The sequence below is a fragment of the Dicentrarchus labrax genome, unplaced genomic scaffold (genome assembly GCF_905237075.1).
Source record: "Dicentrarchus labrax unplaced genomic scaffold, dlabrax2021, whole genome shotgun sequence".
NCBI classification, from domain to species: domain Eukaryota; kingdom Metazoa; phylum Chordata; class Actinopteri; family Moronidae; genus Dicentrarchus; species Dicentrarchus labrax.
Genome location: NW_026136705.1, coordinates 9462787 through 9483527, shown reverse-complemented (window position 1 = coordinate 9483527; position 20741 = coordinate 9462787). Strand labels below are relative to the sequence as shown.

The following is a 20741-nucleotide window of genomic DNA, read 5'->3' as shown; positions in this document are numbered from 1 at the left end:
ATCTTACTGGAAAAAGTGGAGAAAACAAGAAATAGATCAAGTTCATGATGGTGGAAGAGGAATACCAATAAGTTGCTGAGAAGGGGGCTTTATAAAGAATGATTCAGCAAACACAGAGGACATTAAAACTTCATTCTGTTACATCATTCCACGAAATGTCCCATTTTAGAGTCATTTATTAATATTGAAGGTTCTCAAAATATTACGGTAGGGCTGTTCGATCCTTGTGATGTTTACCACATAACAGTAGTGTGCAGATTTCCCGGAAATGATTACAACCACCAGGATCATTTGTAGTTCAACATTTTGTCCACAAGAGGGCAACCAACCTCCGCCTACCACACAATGCAACAGTCCCTGTCTCTCACTGTATCTGCAGTCCATCTGGAAATCCAAGAAGTTAACAATTGTTGGATGAAATGTTGCTCAATTTAGGGCTTACCCAATGTCTGAAGTCATTTTTGTGCTGCCTCTGATGCCAGTGGTATCAATTCGATTGTTAAGTACGCATGATTGTGCTCTGTAAAAAGCAAGCACTTCACTGTTTCACTGTAAATGAAGTGAAGAATGGGTGACTTTGAACAGAGGTTATGGCAGTTGATTCTGAGGAGCTGCTGCTTTGAATCTTTTGTCAAGCACCCATGTGTAGAAGAAGCCTTTGTAGTAAAAATAATTTTATTTTATTCAAATATTTTACAAAATAATACAAACTGTCACTTAAGCACAAATCACATAGCTTGTGTAAGGTCCATGAACACACAGAATAAATAGAATGTAAATCATCACACAACACAAATGCAGCCTTGTTCGACATTAGAAAACAAATGTACAAAGAGTCAAGTCTAAAGAGCGGAGGTGAAGTGTAACACAGGTATGCTATCATCTCCAGTAAATGATAATGAGATAACCAAACCCAGGCCGCCTGACTGCTCTGCTGAGCAGAGGCACAGGCCCAGGCATGTTTCCACAGTATACCAAAACACACAGCATTCAGAATTAAAACGCACATTAAAAAACATACAACTGAAGACTGAATGACTTAAAAGTTGCATTAAGGACCAGTAATCTGAATACTCGTACACACTCAAGCACACAGAACACAGCTATCCAAATAAAAGCAAGATACAAGTTTAAAATGGAGCTCAAACCTTTAACTTTAAACCCTAAAAAGGGGTCAATACATTTAATCTCTTACAAAGAGAGAGCAAAAGAGATACACTGACAATGCTGAGTTTTTCTAAGCATCAGTCTGATTAGAACCTCGTCTTTCCCAGCTTATTATATCTGTGACCTCCTCTGAGAAAAACTCACATAAACAAATATTCTTTAAGATATTTTCTACTTTATAAGGCTTCTGATTTATATGTCTCTTTCTTGCATAGGGTTCCTGAATAATAAACTAAGCAAAACTACAGGCTTAAAACACTGACTGTTTGTTAATACCATCCCCTATGTGCTTCTCTACTTTTGTTCAAAAATCAGGGACCTCCAGAGGCACAGTAGACTAAACTATCCTGTTTGTTTTATTGCTGTGACATCAACTTAGCTCCCACACATCAATGCAGGAGAGAGGGCGGTGACAGTTAACACTGCACATCAAACAAAAATGAAAAAGATAAATAAAACAATAAAATACACACCGTGTGTACTTGAGAACTAATTGTTTCCACGTCAACACTTTGGGAGTAAAAATCTATGTTTCATCATTACACACACTTAACCAAACATAGACGGAAATCACTAAGCCACATACGTTTGATATTGCATCGTCCTCTGTTAGGGGATTCTAAGTCAAATGCTCGCAGTTGACATGTAAAACAGAACGAGTACAGACTTTGGTTTGGCAGCTGGATGTCTTTTGCAATACTGTCACCTTTCCTTTTCCAATATTCACTCAGTGTATAGCCATACGTAGGACTTGTGCTTGACAGCTATACAACAGGCAACAAACAGCTCTGTGCTAAATATCAAGTCAATCTCATCAGCATTAATAGTTACTATAAACCCAAAAGAATTCAAAACTAAATACCTAGCATTTTAACTTTAAGAGGGCATATTAACGATATTTATTGACTTGCTGCCTGCCAACCAGCTGTTACAAAGTATTAGTTCATTGACACTCTCAAAAAAGTCATCACAAACTAAAACCTGCACAGCTAGTATAGTCGTGTTAACCTTCACACTCTGATTTGTCTTTGTTGCAATAATGCTTTAGGGTAGTTTGGGTGTTGTCTTGCACTTTCCCTTTTCTATATTAGACTTGATCTTATTTCAATATGTTACTTATTTGAGTCAAAGTTTTTCAACCCTGTGTGATAATTTAGCAAAGCTTTGTTAATTTTAATTATCTGTAATTTCCCCATGAAGCCCACTACTGTTCTATCTATCTGATTTACAAAATGGCAAATATCTCAGAGGACCACAGTTTTCACAAACAATCGTGTCTAATTAGAGCAGTTTGAAGCCAAGTCCAAAACTCACGTTTCAAGTCATTATATTGCCAGTGTGCAGCTGCAGGAAGAAGCTTAAAGCTTGCTAATGCTTTACATTACAACAGTAATCAAACACTACTGCTTGCAGTGCCAATCATGATGAATATGATAGACATCATCCAACTAATCTGCATCAAGTATTTACCCAATCCATGTTATAAAATACTGTAACTCACCAGTCCATATGGAGGAGTATTAAGCAGTGTTATAACCCATATTTGAAAAGCCATCTGACATAATGAGAAGGGTAAAAATAAAAATGTGAAAATGTATCTACAGAAAATGGAAACAATGAAAACTGAAATGTGTGATAGAAATCTAAACAAAAGTAAATAAAACCAACAGCAACCATTTATGTAAAATTATGCAGACACACTGTTTTTTCAGTCTGTATTTAGGTAAATCTTAAGAGATATTCTTTAAGGATCATGCCCAATGAGAACATGTCCTCATCGTCTACCGGGGCCAGGAAACTCTGAGCTCCATTTCACCGGGAATTACCATGCATCCTGGGTACACGAGTAGGGTGGAATTCAGGTCACATGCCAGGCCAACAATTTGTTTTAAACTGCAAACCATTAATCCTTGCATCAACACCTCAACCGCAAGAACGGAAGCCACATCAACCCAGCCCTTAATGCGGCTCTAAAGCAGATCTAACAACTCAACGCCACCATAGTGTTGTAAAAGTCACTCAGTATACATAAAGGCTTTTTCAGGCTTGCTGCAGCCGGCATGTTGAAGTGTCTGTCTGCGTCCTCTCAGCACTTTTCACCTCACTCCACAGGGCTGCTGCTGCTGCTGCTGGCCTTGACCCCGGCCCTGCTAATGTGCAGCCAGGGCAGCTTGGCACAGTTCTTAAAGAGCTGCTCGATGGCGATGTGACGCACGTGCAGCTCAGACGCCAACGAGTCTTTTTCCTGCACGGCCACCGTCAGCTCCTCGAAGACCTCTGTGGAGGGAGAAACAGGCAGAAAAGGGAAATCAGTGGTTAGAATCACTCACAAGGTCAACTTATACACAGACAAACAAATGAGATAAAGAAAATCAATAAGGCCCATTACTGAAGGAGCAGAGAGCAAAGACAACACGACAGAAAATGCATCTGCTTAAGATACTCCCACAGCAAAGTTATGCAGCTGAGGAACACTCATTCAAACAATATATCCAATATAAAGTACTGGAGATCAAACCAGTTTTGGGCCTGTGTGGTCCTGCTAAATAATTTAGGATGAGCAATAACCTCCCCATCTGTTCTGAGTAAAATAATGAAAATATGTGCAACCGACTGCCCCTGAAGGGTGAATAGGAATGTGTGACTCCACGCGCCCACTAGACTTCACTTCATCAGAGGACATCTCACATTAGTTTGTGTAATTTCCATCTTGACACTGGCCAAAGTGAGAATTTGGCTCATTTGATCACTCAATGAAGATTAAAATATCAAGAATGTTTAACGATGATTGGGCTGTCAATTAAAGAGGAGTGTGTCAAAACTCTCACTACGCTGTGCTGTAATGACCCTGCTGCAGCAGCCGTCACATGCTCTAGTGGGTACTTGAACTTACTGAGGTAAATATGAAACATGCTTGAGATGAGAAGCGTGTTGCTTAGCTGTTACTGTGTGTAGCAAACAATAGGTCCACATGATGAAGAATGGAGTGAACAGACAGGCAGGGTACGCATGAGCGAGCACTACACAGTGCCCAATTCAACTCAACTGGTCACATGGAAGGAGAGGATGTGTTGACGAGAGAAGTTGTGCTTTATTGAGTCTCATGTGCTGAAACTCAGACTGGGTATGCTGTAGATTAAAATACTAAAGTCTAAAATGGGCATTTAATAGAGAAGAGCATTATAGATTGAAGATGATGTGTTCAGTTTAAAATAGTGATGATTGAAACAGTTAAACTTTATATTAAAAGGAATTTATTGGCATCTAGTGGTGAGGTTGCAGATTAAAAGCATGTCTGAAAAACCAGAGTGGGCCTAAAACTCATTCTGGGCTACTGTAGAAACATGGCAGCTCAACATGGCAGACTCTGTAGAAGAGAACCTTCTCCCTAACAATAATACACTTATACAACTAGCAAAACTACTATACTACTAACAATTATACACTCATGAAAACACACCTATGAATATTATATTCCATTTCTGCAAATGGATCCTAAATGTTACGCAGTGGACCTTTAAAGGCTGTGTTCAACCTGCTGTATTGTGCAAGTGCACAATGCCAGTAAAAACCACTTACTTTGAATCTGCATCAGTAGTTGGGTATTTATCTGGTGGAGCTCATCCAAACTCATTTTAGACACTGAAAGAAAAAAACAACATATTTCATTAGTCACATTGAATGTACACAGCATCCAGCTGCGTTCTGGCTCAGCTGCAGTCCACTAGAGAGGTTTCCAAGTGCAGCATCTTCAGCAGACATATTTATAATAGTTCAGAGTTGTTTTTGTTGTTTTGCAAACAAAAATACAGCAGCTCATTTAGAGGTGGTAACGGACGCTTTGTGGCTGTACTCAAAGATGATAACCTTTTGTTGCTTCTAACCATGTTTGTCATTGATCATTTTAAATGTCAATAGAGCCAATCTCACAGTACAGCTGCCGTCATTAACCTGTGTTCTGGTTCATTTTGTCAGACAATGCCATGATTGTAAAATAATGATTTTATCTTCAGCTCAGCAACTTCATAATGACTGCTACTCAACATAGTATTTGTGAGCCGGATCAAATGTTATGCTTGTTCTGTTGTTGTTGTTGTCTGACAACAGAATCAGAAAGCTATGTTTATGAGAACAACGATATTGTGAATTTGGCTGCTGATGATCTCAGAGAGGAAGAGCAACAGAGGATTAATGGATCGTCTCCATCCATCCCACTCTTGCTGCTCCCCTTCAACTACTTGTGTTTGTGTGTAGACAGAATTCAGAAAAAATAAAATGCATCATTAAAAATGAATAGCCAGTAAATACAGGCATTTATATACATTTGGAGTGAATTTCACACTTCAAAGACACAAGCAGCTTTGACAAAAACAGACCCGCAGCGTTAAGATAACACGGAAAAGATCTAGATGTGAGACGCTCTGGACACGGAGCTGGTGGACACAGACACATCGGCTAGAATGGCAGTGGATCGTCTCCAGCAGCCACTAAGGATCCTGTGTACAATGGCCGTTAGTATATCAGTAACAAACTAATTAGGTCCTATTAAAGATTATTTAATATGTTTTTAACAGTTTATAACTGTATACAGGGATACTCTATATCAAAAGGAAAAGGTTATTTCATTCACATGCTGCACACGCAAACTTTTATCAGTTTCCTGTCCATCTGCAGATATTCAGAGCAGTGAGCGCTGGTAGGCCGATGATAAGCTGATGTAGATAAACGCACACAAGTAAGTACAAACCGTGGGCCTGTCAAATGCCTGTCAGCTTTCATTTAAAAGCAAAGAATTTGTAGTCATAAGCAGCTTTAGTACTGAAGAGACATGAGACAGGCAAGGACGCACTGTATCTCGAGGTTATGAGAAAATTAACTTTCCTCTGGAGGGACCATAGCACAGAGGAGGATGAAGGACAGACCAAGCAAGAATGTATATTCCTTTCCTGTGTTACTGATTTTGTCTGCTGCCTTTTAATGAACACATGTTTGGAGGATTTTGAGACCGCAGAGAGATCACACTGAACAAGTCCAGACAGAGGAGAGAAGAGTGGAGTGCAGCAATCCATTTCTGTTGAAACACTATTCTTCCATCAAAAGAAGAAAAAAAATCAACCTCCAACCACTGCTTCAATCACAAACTGACAAGTTGCACGTAAAAAAAAAAAAAAACCAACTTAAATGTGCTCACATTCATCTCTGCTGTGGCCCTGGTGTCTGTGCTGCTTCTGTCCTCCTCCTGATGACTGCTTCCGGCTGTGTAGGCCTTTCCTGCCATCACTGGACCAAACGTCAGATTGTGACTCCTGCAGCAGCCCCAGCTCCTCCGCTGTGTGGCACTCCAACATACCCATGGCGTAATCAGGCATTACGGCACGGCCTGTTGCTTTGTCCCAGCAGGGCGTGTACCGGGGCACCTGGCTATCCGACTGGGGAAGCAGCTTGCAGTCGTTCTGCTGGCTGTAACAAAGGAGCTTGGCCCCCCGTCTGCTGGGGCCGTTGGAGGAGACAGAGTCTTTGTTCTGGGCATACTGGATGATGCGGTTGAGTTTCTGGCTGAGGGCCAGCTTCATGCCCTCATAGGCACTTCGGGAGGCCTTGGAACGTGACAGCTTCTGGTTGGCAATTAGGTGGCATTTCTCAAAGCAGTCTCTGTGGCCACGCAGGGACTTTGAGTGCAACAAGGTAGCAGAGGAGACACCTGCATTCACACAGATATAAAGCAATGAGTCAATAGGTCAAATACAACTAAAATCTCCAGCCACACAAACAAAATTGTCAAAGTTATGATAGGAAGAATACAGTGAACTCCAAGATGTATGGTTCCTAACTCATAAAAAAGTACATGAAATAGTGATAATAAGTAAAGCAATAATCTCAACAGGTAGTGAGACAATACTGACCTATTGAACTTACCACAGCAAATAAAAGTAAAGCAAGCTAAAAGTGGCAGATTGACCTATTGCGATCTCTCTGCGAGAGCTGCTTAGTGTGCAGGGGATTAGCCAGTAGAGCTTGAGATTGCAGGGATAATAGATTATCACCATCTCAATGCAAACACAAAGTATATTTGGAACATTTTTACTGAACACAACAGTCGGGAGTGTGTTCTCTGTCCACATGAAGGAAAATACCTGTAAAACAGCAAGAACAATGCAAATACAATCCTCAAAAGTCTCCACTTTATCTTGTTGGTGAAAACCATACTCTTCAACAGAGTATGAACCTGGTCCCAGAAACAAAACAATCAAACCGCTCTCATCTAAAAGGAAGCGGAAAAAACAACTTCAGTATGTGGGCTGATGTTCAGACTACATGCCTTGGAAGTACCTCTATTAGGAAGCAAAGCTTCCGTTATCCAGTCAAAACAGGTCACACTATATCCAGTTTAGCATGCACAGAGGAAATGAACACATAGCAAGTGGACCTCTATTAAAATTACCTCTGAGCAAAATGGGCCAGAACTTGATAAACAAAGGGAAGCTGAAGGTGAAAGAACAAGAGTCAAAACTGTGTGTGTGTGTGTGTGTGTGTGTGTGTGTGTGTGTGTGTGTGTGTGTGTGTGTGTGTGTGTGTGTGTGTGTGTGTGTGTGTGTGTGTGTGTGTGTGTGTGTGTGTGTGTGTGTGTGTGTGTGTGTGTGTGTGTGTGTGTGTGCACGAGATAGCAGACATGGCTTAAGTGAGAGGGTGCTGCACAGGCGTTTGTGTGATGGCCTTCTTCTCACGGCCTACATTTCTCAGCAGACAGACGTACGTGTTGGAGCCTGAGATGAGGAGATTAGTCACTGTTGTCCATATAGATTTAAAGAGCTCACTTGGGTAGCCTCGGCTTTACCAGCAGACAGATGAACATAGAAAACCTCAGGACCCTACAACCACAAGACCACAGTACAATAAGTACTTACATAGAAACAGACACACACACACACACACACACACAGAACAGACCAGACAGAACAGAACACACACACACACACACACACACACACACACACACACACACACACACACACACACACACACACACACACACAGACACAGACACACACACACACACACACACACACACACACACACACACACACACACACACACTTGGGGTTTCAGTTTCCTTTAACACAGGGCTGTAACTGCCAATTCCCCTAGGGTCAGTAACTGACAACCTGTAGCTGATAGGTCCCAGACAACATAGGAAATACTCAAATGCTAAATTATTATTATTTTTGTTCCTGTCTCAACAATTCTTTGATGATACAGATGATTTTGACAGCAATTTACTGACTAGTCAACTTGTGCTCAATTAATTTTAGACTGTATTTAAACCAAAATATAAATAAATTCAAAACAGTGAAGCCACATAAAGGTGTGTGTCAAAGGAACAACTTGATTTCCATTTCACATGAACGGTAGAACCGACAAAAGGAAAGGAAAATTTAAAACCATATCAAAATACTACAACATTTCAAATGAAAAAACTAAAACTATGAGTTTGCTGAAATGTAATTTAAAGTTTTGTATTTCCTGTAATACTTTTGTTTCCATATCAGCCTGCTGGATAGTCCTGTTCATGCACGTAGCGCACACACAGATCCATGATTAGTTACAAACTAAAATGTGATGGCAAGATAGTAAGCAGAGGTAAGATAAATGTTTCAGAAACACTGCAATCGTGGATACAAACGGGAATTATTGGGAAGATAAGTGTTGATCAATGGTACCACTTTTCCACCAAATTAGCTCCGGTTGTTGAACGGCTTTTAGTTCAGGATTCAACAACAGTCAACAATAAATAATCTTCTTTTTAGGAGTAAACTTGCTTCCTACATGTACTGTCCGAGCTGAATAGTGTCTGCCTACGCTACTGTATTTTAACATTGGTCATAATGGTGGTACTTGGAGAGGCTAATATTTTCTGAGGTGGTACACAGTGTGAGAACAGAAAGAATGAAAAAAAAAAAAAATCGGTTTTATGCACCAAAAAAAGGACAATTTTCTTGGACTATTTTGTCCGTGTCATGTCCTTTTTTGGGCTGGTCATTTTGAAGGCTTGCTGTATGTCTGCAGGATTAAAGCAAACAGTCAATACCTAATGTGGGACAGCCAGTAAGCATTAATGGATCTTATATGCCTTAGTACATAGGAAGGTTTTAGTCCATTACACAACTGTGTGCGCAGAGATCTATTCTTAGCCTCTGTATATTTGTGTTCTGACCTGAGTGCCTACAAAGACTTTAAAATGGATTAGTCTTATGAAGTAAGAAACCACAGTATATGTAAAGGTATGTGAGTCGTGTGCAACAATATTGCCTTTTGAATGGCCAATGAATCTCCAGATGCTTTACAGATAGCTGCAGGAGCTTTCTGCCAATCAAACAGCCATGTAATAATCCGATCAGTCTCGGTCTTTGGACTACCAAAAAAAAACACACTGACTACCACTTGCCCAGCAGAAAAATCATTGGCCCACAACCAGGCCAGTGCACCACCAGCCAAAGACCTCACTCCAGTTAAGCAGCTTAGCACTACTGTCTTTCATGGCTCCACACATAAGCGCAGGCACACACACAGACTATTCACTGGAGGTGAATCAACATTGTTCAGCTGTGACAGCTAGAGACATTAAGCACAACAACACCGATGACCAATGGGCTTGTTTTTTATCCTTTTGTGACAGAGGAGTCAAAGTTAGTCCGTCATTCAGTGAAACAACAAACAAAGAAAAAGCACAGGCACGTGCTTTAGAAGTGTAAAAAATGTTCAGACTTTTCAGTTGTTAGTCAGTTGTTCCTAAAAGCAAAAGTAAAGGATTATACAGCTCTAGAATCAGGAGATCCAGAACCTCAACCAAATCAGAAATCAAGTGGCCTGGGTTAGTTCAAACAATAAATACACCTGATGTGAAAGAAAAACAATGCTAGAGGTCCAGCGTGTAACATTTAGGATCATACACTGGTCCTAAAAAATAACCAAAAGAGCACTCCAAACACAGCGCCATAATAACCCCCAGGCTGTAGAGAAATGACATCCCTCTGTTTGATCTAGTCCTGCTCTCTGTTTAGTGGGTGCAGTTTTGTTCAAATTGAACTTCCAGACATATGCTGCAGTCTTAGTTTTGTGGTTGCTGTCCTGGAGAACACTCTCTGAAGTTTCAATACTTACACAAATGCGCTCATAGCCTTTATGCATGTTTGCAGAGTATAACGAGAGACACTTTTGTGTTTTACATTCAAGTGCAACGAACAAAGTAACACATTTTTGTCTTGCCTGAAGCAACCTTCTGGAAACTTCTGGTTTAGCTCTGAAAAGTGTGTGTGTGTGTGTGTGAGCAAGGACATTTGATCCTTGACACACTTCAGAGGAGATGGACGGTTGAAAGTTGGTACTGGGACAAGTGGGACAGAGGTCATCAGTGGTAAGGTGTCAAACTGAGCTGCATGGCACAGCTTTGAAGAATGTGTCGTCAGCAGCTGCACAGGCTAACTTGGACACCAACATAGAGGTGACATGAACAACAGTGAACTCAACGACACGACACACAAGTGAACTCAAACCACCTGTTAGCTACCGCAGATCTTGCACAGCGTACCTTCACAGACTAGCTGCCATTACACAGTTGCAAGAAACCACACTTACCAAACTTAAACACAATATATACCATCTGCTTCAGCCTGAGAGACACCAGAGGATCACTGAAACCTACACATACCAGACACCGTGCACACATATCAACTTATTTCTGCCAACGTTTTCAGAAGCACATACTGACAGACAACAGCAGAGGACAAGTCAGTCATACAGTATGTGACAGTACATTACATTCATTTAGTATTCAACAGTTTTATCCAAAAACACTGACAATAGTGCTTTTTCAGCCACGAGGATACAACCCAAATATACACTGAATTATTTCAGGTGCTACATTTAATAGCCACTTGTTGCCACAGTAACCAAAACAGGAATAGACATCCAATTTGCTCAGATATGATTTGCCCAATTTGCACTGAAAATGTAAAGAAATGACAAAAGTCAAATTTAGGTGAAGGTAATTCAGGTGGAGGAACAGACACTGGCAACAGAGACTATAAACTCCTGAGAGCACCTTTTTAAAATGATGTTGGTGGTCCCAGTCCTAGTCATAAAACATCAAACATGTTTAAAATAAATGAGGGGCAAGATCAAAGTCCTTAGACACCACACACTGTATGAAAATTCTTCTGACAACAAGTGGCTGTGATCTTTGATATGTACCGGTATATTTGAAATACATTTTGTAGTTACAGAGCTAGCCATTTGTAATATGCGCTCAGTTTCCAGTGTCTCGATTGATTTACCAAATGAGTTGAAAAGGACATTCCCAAATTAGCAAAAAAGAGACAACAAAAGTTAATCATTATATAATGACAGACTTAGCACAGCCAAATGAGATCTAATTGATCCAAAAATGTTATTATAATAAATCAGGCAAATCCTATCAACACACAATGCCTGTAATTACGCCGTCTATCATGCTTTATGGAATGTAAGTAAACATCTTAGCCACTTATGAATAACTCTGACAAATGTGTGTGATTGTTGGTCTTAGTAGCGCTGTTAACCTTGAAAAAAATGTAGGATTCTGTACAGCAAACAATGCACTTCTGCTTTAAGAAAGCCCTAATGGGAGCTACCTTCAGATGCTGTGTACAACTGTGTATAATATAGTCAGTGACACTTTTTAAAGTCATATCTGCAAAGTTATAAAGCTACTGTTGAGTCATTATAAAACCTGATGATAGCAAACAATGAAGGACACATTGTATCAGGGTTGTAGGCTGTTAAAAATGCCAAGGTTATTTGACATGACTGAAATTGGCAAAGAAATATCAAATGTCACAGTTTACTCCTAACTGCATCTGTCCAGTGAACAACACAATATGACATTTTCCCATCTACGGTATATTATGTTGTGTTAATAGTATTGCTGGTTAATAACTAGGGCTGAACAATTTGGGAAAATAATCTAATTTCGATTTTTTTCCCCCAATATTGCAATTGCGATTTTTTATTTTATTTTTTCCCAACAAAACATAATGAATGTGACCAACACAATATTAGATACATTTAGTGTAATGTTATTTCCAATAGGCTGGGCCTATTTGTAGAATTAAATTAAAAGATGTATGACTTGAAATAAATTACATTTTTATTTAACTGCTCATTACTGAAACATCTGTGGCTTTGCCACTGTGCATTTAAGTAATTTAATCAAAGGCATGCACTTTGTTAACACTGTGTGCAAAATTTACAGTCTTAAGGAAAAAATGATTTAAAATTATATGTATCTACTGCTCCCAAGTCAGTAACATTTCACACAACTGAAACATAGAATTTGCCTCTACTACTTTGAAAATATTTTGTAAAATATAAAATCTTCGAGACTTAAGTCTCAGCTGTGTCAGTCTCTGACTGTTCCGTCGAGCCAGAGGCCATTGCGCATCAGGTTAAAGGGCAGCATGAAAAGTTGATGCTGCCGAGTTCTTCACTCTTTCGCTCGCGTCACGTGACCACCTTGTAATCGCGCAAGTTGCGGTTAGAAAATCGCGTTTTATCACATCATGATATTATCGCAAATGCAATTAATCGTTCAGCCCTATTAATAACGCCTCCAGGGGTAGAATCCCAAGCTTTTAGTCACAAGGGAAATCTAAGCATTTGAGTTCCAAAAAGTATAAAACCAGTGGAGCAGCACCAAAACTCTAAGGAAGAATGATGCCTGTTAGATTGGATAATTCTCAAAAGAAAATAACCACGGGAATGCTCTCAACACAGCGCCATAATAACCCCCAGGCTGTAGAGAGATGACATCCCTCTGTTTAATCTAGTCCTGCTCTCTGTTTAGTGGCCACAGTTTTGCCCAAATCAAACTCCACTCTGCAGACTTACTCTTGTGGTTGCTGCCATGGAGAACTCTTCCTAAAGTTTCAATACTTAAAACTGTATTTGTTTGTTTGTTGTTTGGTTTTATGCATGTTTGCAGAGCATAATACAGACACTGCCCTGTTTTACATTCAAGTGCAACGAACGAAGTACCATATTTTTGTTTTGCCTGGAGCAACCTTCTGCAGACTTCAGATTTTGTTCTGAATCTGATCAGTATGTGCGTAAGCTGAGCAAGGACAGTCAAACCTTGACACACTTCACAGGAGACGAACAAACATTCACAAGTTATAAAACCTGTCATGATAGCAAACGATGAAGGACACCTTATATTAGCTGAAAACAGGGTAGATACCCTGAAACCTTCAGTAAACTGATAGTGTAACAGAGATACATGGATACCTTTGCTGTGGCTGCTGTCTGACATTACTATCCTCAATGTATCACTCCAAGGTGGTAGGAGATAACCATCTTCATAAAAAGTAGTGGCTGATATTGGAATCACACTCAGCGGTATAGACTTTGTGAATAAGTTAGCTTAGAGCTTCACAATCCTGTGGTGAAAGAGCCAATTATTTCAGAGTAGCAGACAATGAAAGCAACCCCACAAGGCCATTTATTTATATTTCCATTATGTGTAAGGCATTACATTTCTAAATTACAGGACTCAGAAAAGTGGACCATAAAGTAAGTTTAGCAAATCTCTGGACCCCAACTGTGTTCAAACATACAGCTACCGCAGGCAGCAACATAATTAAGCCGCTCAACACCCCAGGGTGAAGAGTTCACCCAAAATGAATGAGGTGTTTATAGGAGCATGCTACAATAGCCCCTGTAGAGCAGCAACCAGAATCAGCAACATCATTCCAGCCTCTCGCTGTAGGAATTTTCTGTGTTTTCACTCCAGACCCAGCTGGTACAACTACCAGGCCTCAGCAAAAATTCTGTCTGCATTACGTAAGCAGATAAAGGGATGGTGCTGGGCTTTAGCTGTACCTGGCAGCTCAGCAGACGTCTTGTCTGACAATGAGCCAGAGAAGACCAATAAAGGAAACTGTCTGTGTGAGAGGCTGGCGGTTGGTTACAGTACTCACTAGTGTCAGATCTCTCCGGTGTTTACATAGCACAGCTTGTCACGTCCAATAAGGCCAGTTCCTTAAAGAAAAAAACCCTGCCAGGTTGGAGTTGTACTGCACAGTACAGTCTGATGATTTATGTAAAGCTGTTATGAATACCACATTTGCCCATTTTTGGTGGTTTGAACACTTAGAAGACAGAGAGAGAGAGAAAACAGTGCCAGCTAACTTGTTTGGTCAACCTACAAGCTTAATTGGTGTTTTGATTGACATGTATATGTAAATAGCCAAATTTAATACTATTTCTGTGTCTATGTGTCAGCCCTGTGATTGACTAGCAACCTGTGTGTAACCCACATCTCGCCCAATAGGATCAACTCCAGCCCCCGCAACCAGCTAAAGAATAAGCAGGTATAGCTAATAGATGGATGGACAGTTTGAACCATTTCTTTAATTTGACTTTGACACATCAGGTATAGTATGTATGGCGGCAAATAACTACATTCACTCTTTTGAATGAAATATTTGACAACCAATAAAAAATATAACGTATGAATATTCTGATTGTTGGACTTGCCATGCAATTTCTAAACTACTACTGTTCCTGCTAGCTTTGGCTGGATGGAAGGTCTGGCTCTCTTGGCTACCTTTCAGAACCACTATCTTATAATCTTTGGAATCACAGGAATTATAGAGGCTGGATTTGGTGTCAGGTTTCATATAGAAGTCATGATAATAACAATTCTTCTGAAATACACTATTCTCTTTAGCATGAAACAACACCATTTCTTCCACAGAAGATAAACAATAACTGGAGACTGGCTGAACTGGCTCTTGGTATTTTGGTATGGAAACTGCAGCTCCCTTGTTCTCTGCTGTGTTGATGCTCAAGGCTGTGTAACCATGTGTACTGCACAGCTCAGATGGTGCAGTAAGAAAAAAGGAACTAAAGGTCTGAAAGTAAGAAATGCCCAGTAAGGCAGCGGTTGAGCAATATATAAATAGTCAGGATTTTTATTCTGTACTTTCTGGTGGAACCACTACACACAGGCCAAAGCAGTTTCCCCAGGAAACAACCACTTGGAGCTGCAACAAAGGCTGCACTTCCTGAACATTCACCCTGCTTCGAACTGTGCTCTACGCTTTTGCCACGGACAGCCTTCATACTTCTGCAGCTGGTGCTAATGTGAGCTGAAACCTTGGTGATCAACAACTCTGTCAACATAAGCACCTGGCTCCAAGCTCATACACAATCTGTTGAAATCTGAAAATGACAAATAGTTTGTATTATTATTGATCTTGTCTGTGCTTAGGTTGACGTACACTACTGTCTTACTTCAACTGTGACTACTATATGTGTCAGCCGCTGACGTTTAAACAGACAAGTCTGAACACCCCCATTTCATGCAAACCTCCAAGCAGAGCTTGGGGAGGTTGTGGGTGGAAATAAATACTTAAGTATAAACAGTTAACTCATAATGAGCTGCTCTCTGCTGTGATAAAGTTACACTTTGTGGCTAGTTAATGATGAGCATTAACCCAACATTACATGTTCAAATTTATTTTAAAAAATAAAATTTTAGACATTAAAGAGTATCAAATTGCACAAAGGGAAATGTATAATCTAGCGTTTTTGGAGGATGTGCCATACTAGGAATTAAAAAACAACTTCTGCACAGATTATCACCATTCTTTTTTAATCTATCTCTTGTGCGTCTCCCAGACCTATGGAAAAACTAAATCAGTGGAGTACCATTTTAATGCAAATATGCTGGGTGGGTGTGCTTTCCTTCAAGGAAACGAAATATACTTAAAGAAATCAGGTTAATTGCTTGTCCTGCATGAACCCTTTTCTTCCTCATTACAATTATATAATTAATTTTGCTCAACGTTAATTTAGAAATACAGACGTCATTTATATATGACACAACTGTGATTGGTACATCGAAATATACTCCAAGAAGCAATTCTGCTTCTAATAAATATTTAAAACCAGCACAGAGCAAATAGGCAATGAATATTCAGCAGCAGCAAATCACAAGACGCCATGATATGGTTTAGGACAGAAAGGCGCTGGGAGGGTGTGTTTGTGTGTGCGATGGGAGATGAAAACCTTTCTCACCCCTTCATATTTTTTGTACTCTGTCAGTGTCTGTTGTGGTGATTGAACTTTAGTTCTCGTCCCCTTTAACGAAGGATGGCACAGGATAAATGAGTTCTGTGGCTATTAAGTCGACATGAGCAGTCCGCGAACACACGTCGTGGCCATAGTTTCCAATCAGCCATGTCTAAAGTCCCCACATGCAGCTTGGCTTCCCACCACAGAAACGCTTAGCTGCATCAGAAACACGTGCTTGCCTGCAAACCCCCCCACCATCTTCTCCCCCCAGACTCAGTTACATAACTGCCACTTCATTGCCACACACAGGCTACATCAAAACCTGTACCCCCAGAATCACACAATGGTATCGATGCAGTTTTAAAAACAGTGCTGAGTGCGCCTCAGTTTTCTCAGAACGATTTGAGGACACATTTATACAAATGCCCCACAAGCTGACTTTTCCTACCTGAACAAGGCAACCTGGCTGAAACATTAAATGGAGCAAGCAAGGACGCTCCAACTGAGTCAGACAAGCAAAGCCTGCCTTTGTGCAATGTCGACAGATGAATAACCTTTTGTCAAAAGCTAGGTTATGCTCTTCAGACAGTCAGTGAACCATACGTCTAAATAGGATGCTAGTGAGCAACAAAGTAAAAACAATTAAATAAAACTGACCCAGAGAACTGTATTTAGATTTCAAACATGCAACAATATGTACAGCTGCTGAGGGAGAAATGTGTAAATAAATGAAATGTATGTAGTACTACATGCTATATATCCAGATCAATCATTTACTAAAAGTACTAAGTTTGTTTTAGTAAATACAAAGTCTTATAATATCAGTTATTTATAGGTTTACTATATGTACATGCCAGCAAACCCAGGCTACAACCTTCTATAATATTTAGATGATTTTTCTGATGATTGAGGATTAATGAGCTTGCAAGCACTTACTAACACAACTGTAACGTAAGTATTACTCCAACATCTGAGATTATGGCTGAAGACTCTTTTACAGCACACAAAGAACAGGACGATTAATCAATACCCCCACACTCAGTTCCATTATACCATAGACCTATAAATCTTTCATGCATATGCATTTTCTCCTGCTGTCAACAGAATGATATAACATTGTGGGAGCTCTTAGTCAGCTATTTGACGCTGTTTTACAAGTCGTACACAATCATACTGTGCAGACATAAACATACACTTCTCCTTTGCAGAAAAGAGCCTTTGTGGATCTATGAGACGAGTGCTGAATGAGAGGCATATCTAATCCCTTATGAGTTACCATTCTTCTTCAAATAGGCCACTCATTAATTAAGAGATGAAAAAACTTCAAACACATGCTCTTGAGTTAGAGTGGCACATCAAACAGGAGAAAGTGGCCTGCTTTAGTGAGAGCTTTGGTCCCACAAGCCAATTACCCTGCACATATATCTTATACGTTATTCCTTGAGAGGATAAAAGAGGAGTGTGTGGAAAGCAATCATACGAGACATCAACAAATCTGAAAGGTTCTGAGGCTGTAAGTGCATATTCACTATGATAGGGGAGTGATGATCAAAAACTTAATCCGGATGTTTCTGTGTAATCCAAATGCTGGAGACTCTTGGCAGCTAAGACCAGTTCTTATCTATCCACATACGGCTGTCTCTATATGAAGTCAGCCAGTGAAACTGCTGGAGATAAAGATGAATTTTAATTCTGAACCTCATCAGACATACATCAGTGTGTGTGTGTGTGTGTGTGTGTGTGTGTGTGTGTGTGTGTGTGTGTGTGTGTGTGTGTGTGTCCAGGAGTTAAAAAGCATGGAGAGGTCACACTGGTAAAAAAAAAAAACGCATTAATCCTTATGGAGCTACACTGTATACAGCAAGCTGCAGGTTGCTTTAAAAGATTAACTAGCTAAAATATATTAGCTGTATGTGAAGAGCTACATTTTCCCCTCATCGTCTCTTTGTTTGCTCTTCACTCTACTGAGCAAACAAGCAACTGTCACCCCCAGTCCTGTTTCTTACCTTCTATGCTGAGTTCAAAGCAGACATGGCAGAAAGATAAGGTCCCTGTTTCAGTCTCCAGCTTGCAGACACTGCAAATATTGTCATCATTCAGATCAATGTTCACAAACTGCTCCTCTTCATCCATGGTGCTTCTGGGGAAAACAACCAGTGAAAGAGAGAGCATGGTTATACCATACCAGGAGCTTGCACATCCACCCAGCTCTTTTTTGATAATTAGGTCACACTTTCAAATAAACTTATTAAAAATGCATTTTTTGGTAGTGTCAGTGGGGGAATATCTTTTGGTCCATACTATTTTTGGTGCAGAATACAGTAAAAGAGGAAGTATCTTCTTATGTTTTAAGTCAGTGTCATCGATAAATTGCCACACAATGGTACAGCTAATTGCTGACATAGCATAGAGAACAGGACAGTCTCTCACTCTAATCACTGTGCCAATATACTATTGGGTCCCATGGTGTTAAACACAATCTGCAATCATCCCCACACAGAAACAACAATCCAAACATCAGCAGTCATATCTTAAAAACAACTGTTATCTCTATGGGAAAAGAGCATATGTCTCAGGACTGGACAAGTGGTATGTAAGATGGCTTTGGTTTATGTAGGGTGACATGTACAGCGAGGAGGGATTAACTTCAAAACATTCAGAGGAGTGACTCAGTATTGCTGTGTACATCTCTCTTATGGGTTTACAGTATGTATGTCAATAATCCAATGCCCAACACAAGTAATTCCGAGTACAAATATTTAGACTGATATATATTCAGAACTGTGGGAAATACATTTGTTCAGCTGTACAACATCCATAAACTGGAAGCAAGCCTGAGCTGTCAGAAAGCAGAACCATTTCAGAGACTAAAGGAAACATAATTGCTCCGGTATAGCCCACAAGACATGTAGTAAAATTGGTCACAGTGTGGCAGTATCATATCATATTGTGGTATCTGGAAGTCTTTTGGCAAACCAATAATCAGAATATGCAACAGAATATATGTACAGTTTATTGTATCCATGATGCCTTTCGTTGCATTTGGTAAACTAGGGACTCTATTACATCTAATGTTTCTCTTTCAACTTCAAATTCAAGATTGACTAGCTACTTAACCACTGACATTAAAAAAGGGTATTCTTTGGGCAAATTTATTCCAGCGTGACAACTGTGAGATGACTTTGCCGCACAATGGAAAGCACATTCATTTAAAGAAACACAGTTTCTTTGTGCAACTAGGTTTCAAAAACAACAACACCTTGACACTCTCTTGTGACATGTAACAAATAATAACGTTATGGATGCTATGTTACAGCTATCTGCTGTTATTGAGATTAAATAACTCTTTAAGTCAGAGGAAGCAGCAACACGTCAACAACGACTTCTTGAACTGTACTGAGGGTTACACTGTCCGCATCTACAGGCTTTCACTGCGCCAATGCTAAGACATAATGCCCACACTTCACCTAACGTTAGCTATATCACACTGGACGGTGCTGGAGAAGAATAGCCACTGAGAGCAATAACGGGGCTCGGGTCGGGTTCCGTTTGAACTTTTCACTTCGTTGAATTCACACATACAGTTAACCTTCAACATTGCGTATTTGTCTCCCTGTCAGCAGTTTAAATGCCTCAATACCTGTGGAATATTAGTTGGGCTGTAGGCAGTCAGCAGTGACCAGGGTGTCTGTATACACACACCGTTAAACAAATGCCTGCTAACAAGAAGTTAAGCTAGCATCCTCCGAGTACTCTGGTCTGGCGGATTCGTGACCGTTATTTGGCGCTGTTAAACGGCGAGGTATCCAACAAAACGAAGGTGTCGCCAGTATATGAGGACACGACTTTTGTGAAACTCACCTTTATCTTAAAGAGTGTCTTCGGACAGCTGTTCCTTTTGTGTGGACACCTCTGTTCTCCTTCACCCCAGCGAGCACACAAACATCAGCGCGTCACGGCAAATCCACAGCAGATACAGGAACCTCTATCCCCTCTCGGTGGAATGGCCCACTAGTTTATTCGAGGGGTGAAAACAATCAGCAGTAGTTTAATTATTGGCCAATTTAATCCTAGTAAAAACATTAACAACAGGTTCTAATTCTTTGTACAAGATATACGTACATTTCCTAGCTGAAACTATTCTATTTTCATTACTCGAGACGGTTCAAACAGCAGTAGCAGTGAGTACACCCCTGCGATTAAATCAAGGTAAGTCTTCCGCGCGTCATCAAAACATTTCCATATCATAAGGCAAGAGTTCGGGGTTTGGGGTATAATGAAGTGAAAGATACAAAGAAGTGACAGTAAAGCATTTTCTCCTTGTTGACTACAGTGACTGCAGATTATGCTCCATCGCCAGCATACTTTCTGTTTTCATTCTCCTTCACACGAAGTCACACGTGGGGAATTCCCGCGAAAGATCGAAAGGAACAGCTTTACCCTAAAGCGTTAATAGCTTAATG

At 40.2% G+C, this 20741-nt stretch overlaps 1 protein-coding gene across 2 annotated transcripts; it reads right to left on the bottom strand.

Moving 5' to 3' along the window:
- Nucleotides 1-657: 657 nt before the first annotated feature.
- cunh21orf91 (chromosome unknown C21orf91 homolog) lies at nt 658-20287 on the bottom strand. Of its 2 annotated transcripts, none has more exons than XM_051400386.1 (5): nt 20140-20287; nt 18285-18418; nt 6359-6868; nt 4747-4809; nt 658-3444 (listed from the first exon to the last, which is right to left on the bottom strand). In XM_051400386.1, exons 2-5 carry the CDS (start codon nt 18409-18411, stop codon nt 3269-3271), a joined length of 876 nt encoding a protein of 291 aa, XP_051256346.1. In that variant the 5' UTR covers nt 18412-18418; nt 20140-20287; the 3' UTR covers nt 658-3268. The 2 variants fall into 2 exon arrangements, with proteins under 2 accessions (XP_051256346.1, XP_051256347.1); XM_051400387.1 differs by having other exon boundaries at nt 18285-18415; nt 20140-20276.
- Between the last annotated feature and the right edge of the window lie 454 nt (nt 20288-20741).